At 31.7% G+C, this 1,797-nt stretch overlaps 1 protein-coding gene across 1 annotated transcript; it reads right to left on the bottom strand.

The window, feature by feature from the left end:
* Positions 1-387: 387 nt before the first annotated feature.
* LOC120277699 (early nodulin-93-like) lies at positions 388-1,024 on the bottom strand. Its single transcript, XM_039284554.1, has 4 exons — positions 919-1,024; positions 764-825; positions 580-655; positions 388-470 (listed from the first exon to the last, which is right to left on the bottom strand). Exons 1-4 carry the CDS (start codon positions 1,022-1,024, stop codon positions 388-390), a joined length of 327 nt encoding a protein of 108 aa, XP_039140488.1.
* Positions 1,025-1,797: the final 773 nt, after the last annotated feature.

Here is a 1,797-nt window from a genome sequence, read left to right as displayed (position 1 = left end):
GCACTATGTAATTCATTCCACTAATTCAATATATATGTGACACAACAAGACTATCAGGAATACTTATGTTTTAGTGACATATATACACGTAGTGCTGGTAAAACAGGTTGGTGTGTCGTGTTCTTGTCTTGTTGACATGAGATTCTTACATGTTTACCCATGACAAGAACACGATACGATTATTAAATGGGTCATTTTTCATAACACGAACACGACATGGTTTTTAGCCAGGTTGACGATCAAAGAGCACATCGATGTGGATATTAATACAACACTGATCTTAGCTAATGATGATCAACCATGATCAATACAATCAAAGATCAAAGAGCACGTCATATAATAATTAAAAAAAACATTGAGAACTAATGGTTTTGATACATGAGATGATCAATTAACATCCTTGAAAGAGTTCTTCCTTGCAGAAGTCAACACTGTCTTGTCTACAACAATGATGTATGTAGCACCAGCAACTGCATTCATTAATTCTATATCAAATTAACACTATCAGTTATTACAAATTACAGATAGATAAAATAAATCAACAAACAAATGGAAATGGAAACATATAATTAAAAGAACCTGTTGAAGTGATTAAAACTTGAGAAGTAGGATTAAGGTTTGTTCTAGCCCATGGCGGCATCCTAACACTTGCAAGCTAAACATGAAAATTAACAGAAATATCAGTACTGATCAAGCAAGCTATCTCTATATCAAATATATATATATATATATATATATAAAGTACTGGTCCGAGAGTAATTACAGTAGGAACAACAGTTGCAAAGCTTGAAACAATGGCTGCCTTTGCTCCTGCTACAACACCCTCTGCAACAATTTATACAATTCAAAGTTATATAAACTTTTCTAGATAAAATTATATATATATATATATATATATATAGAATTAAAAATATATACCATCAGAGCAGCATTTAGCCATGGCCAGTTTCTGGTCAAGAGAAATTCTAATGATAACAATGACAAGGATATGCAAATTTTCAAAAAAGTTGATGTCCACGAGCATAAACATACAATAAAATCAGAATTAGTTCACATAACTAGAAGATGGAAATATGGTGGTTACAGAATTATAAATGAACAATATTGTAGCTAGTGACTTTTGACATAAATAATACAACCTGACAATGTGAGTTTCAATGTCTGCTAACTATTGCAACCGAAACCAGTGCTTCATTTAAACACAAACAACATAATACTTGCTGCTCAACATTGATAAACCAAGCATCAACTTGTTTCAACAATTCTACTTGTACTTTCTTCTTCTTCAGTGCAAGCAATGCCTTGTCTTTCCTCTTCTCTCGAATAAGATCTTTTGCCACTTTCTTTTCAGCTTCAATCATAGTTTCAAGCTAAAAGCAAAGCATGTTCAATAAATTAAAGTAGAATTTGAGTTTCTACATGATATCGCTTCTGAAGCCAAAAGCCAAACTAGCTACTATGATTTAGAAATAAAATACTATGCTATGAAGCTAATAAATTTTCATATCCAAACATCAAATTAACGATTTCAAGATCTTAAACCACACAATAACAAGGAAAACTACAAAACTATCTTCACAAAAGCTCAATTGGATCACAAAAAATTTCTCTCAATTGGATAACAAAGGTATGGATTCTCACAAATAATCAAAGTAGAAGATGATGGGCATCCTTCTCTATCGTTGGCATTAAGCTCTATCATGGTTGCCAATTCTTCCACCTCATTTTGCAAAACATTTTACAAAATAATAAATGGATAACAAAAAAATATATACCAAAATTATGTTGGAATAGCAC

The sequence above is a fragment of the Dioscorea cayenensis genome, chromosome 15, assembly GCF_009730915.1.
Source record: "Dioscorea cayenensis subsp. rotundata cultivar TDr96_F1 chromosome 15, TDr96_F1_v2_PseudoChromosome.rev07_lg8_w22 25.fasta, whole genome shotgun sequence".
Taxonomy (NCBI): Eukaryota; Viridiplantae; Streptophyta; class Magnoliopsida; order Dioscoreales; family Dioscoreaceae; genus Dioscorea; species Dioscorea cayenensis.
Note: the sequence above shows the minus strand (reverse complement) of the source record. Positions and strands in the feature narration are given on the sequence as shown.

Excerpts from the sequence above, each read along its gene's own strand:
- LOC120277699 (XM_039284554.1), bottom strand. The coding sequence starts at position 1,024 with ATGCTCGTGGACATCAACTTTTTTGAAAATTTGCATATCCTTGTCATT. Across the intron at positions 656-763 it reads TTGCAACTGTTGTTCCTACT|CTTGCAAGTGTTAGGATGCC; the intron begins GTAATTACTCTC and ends TTTCATGTTTAG. Across the intron at positions 471-579 it reads AGTTTTAATCACTTCAACAG|TTGCTGGTGCTACATACATC; the intron begins GTTCTTTTAATT and ends TAATGAATGCAG.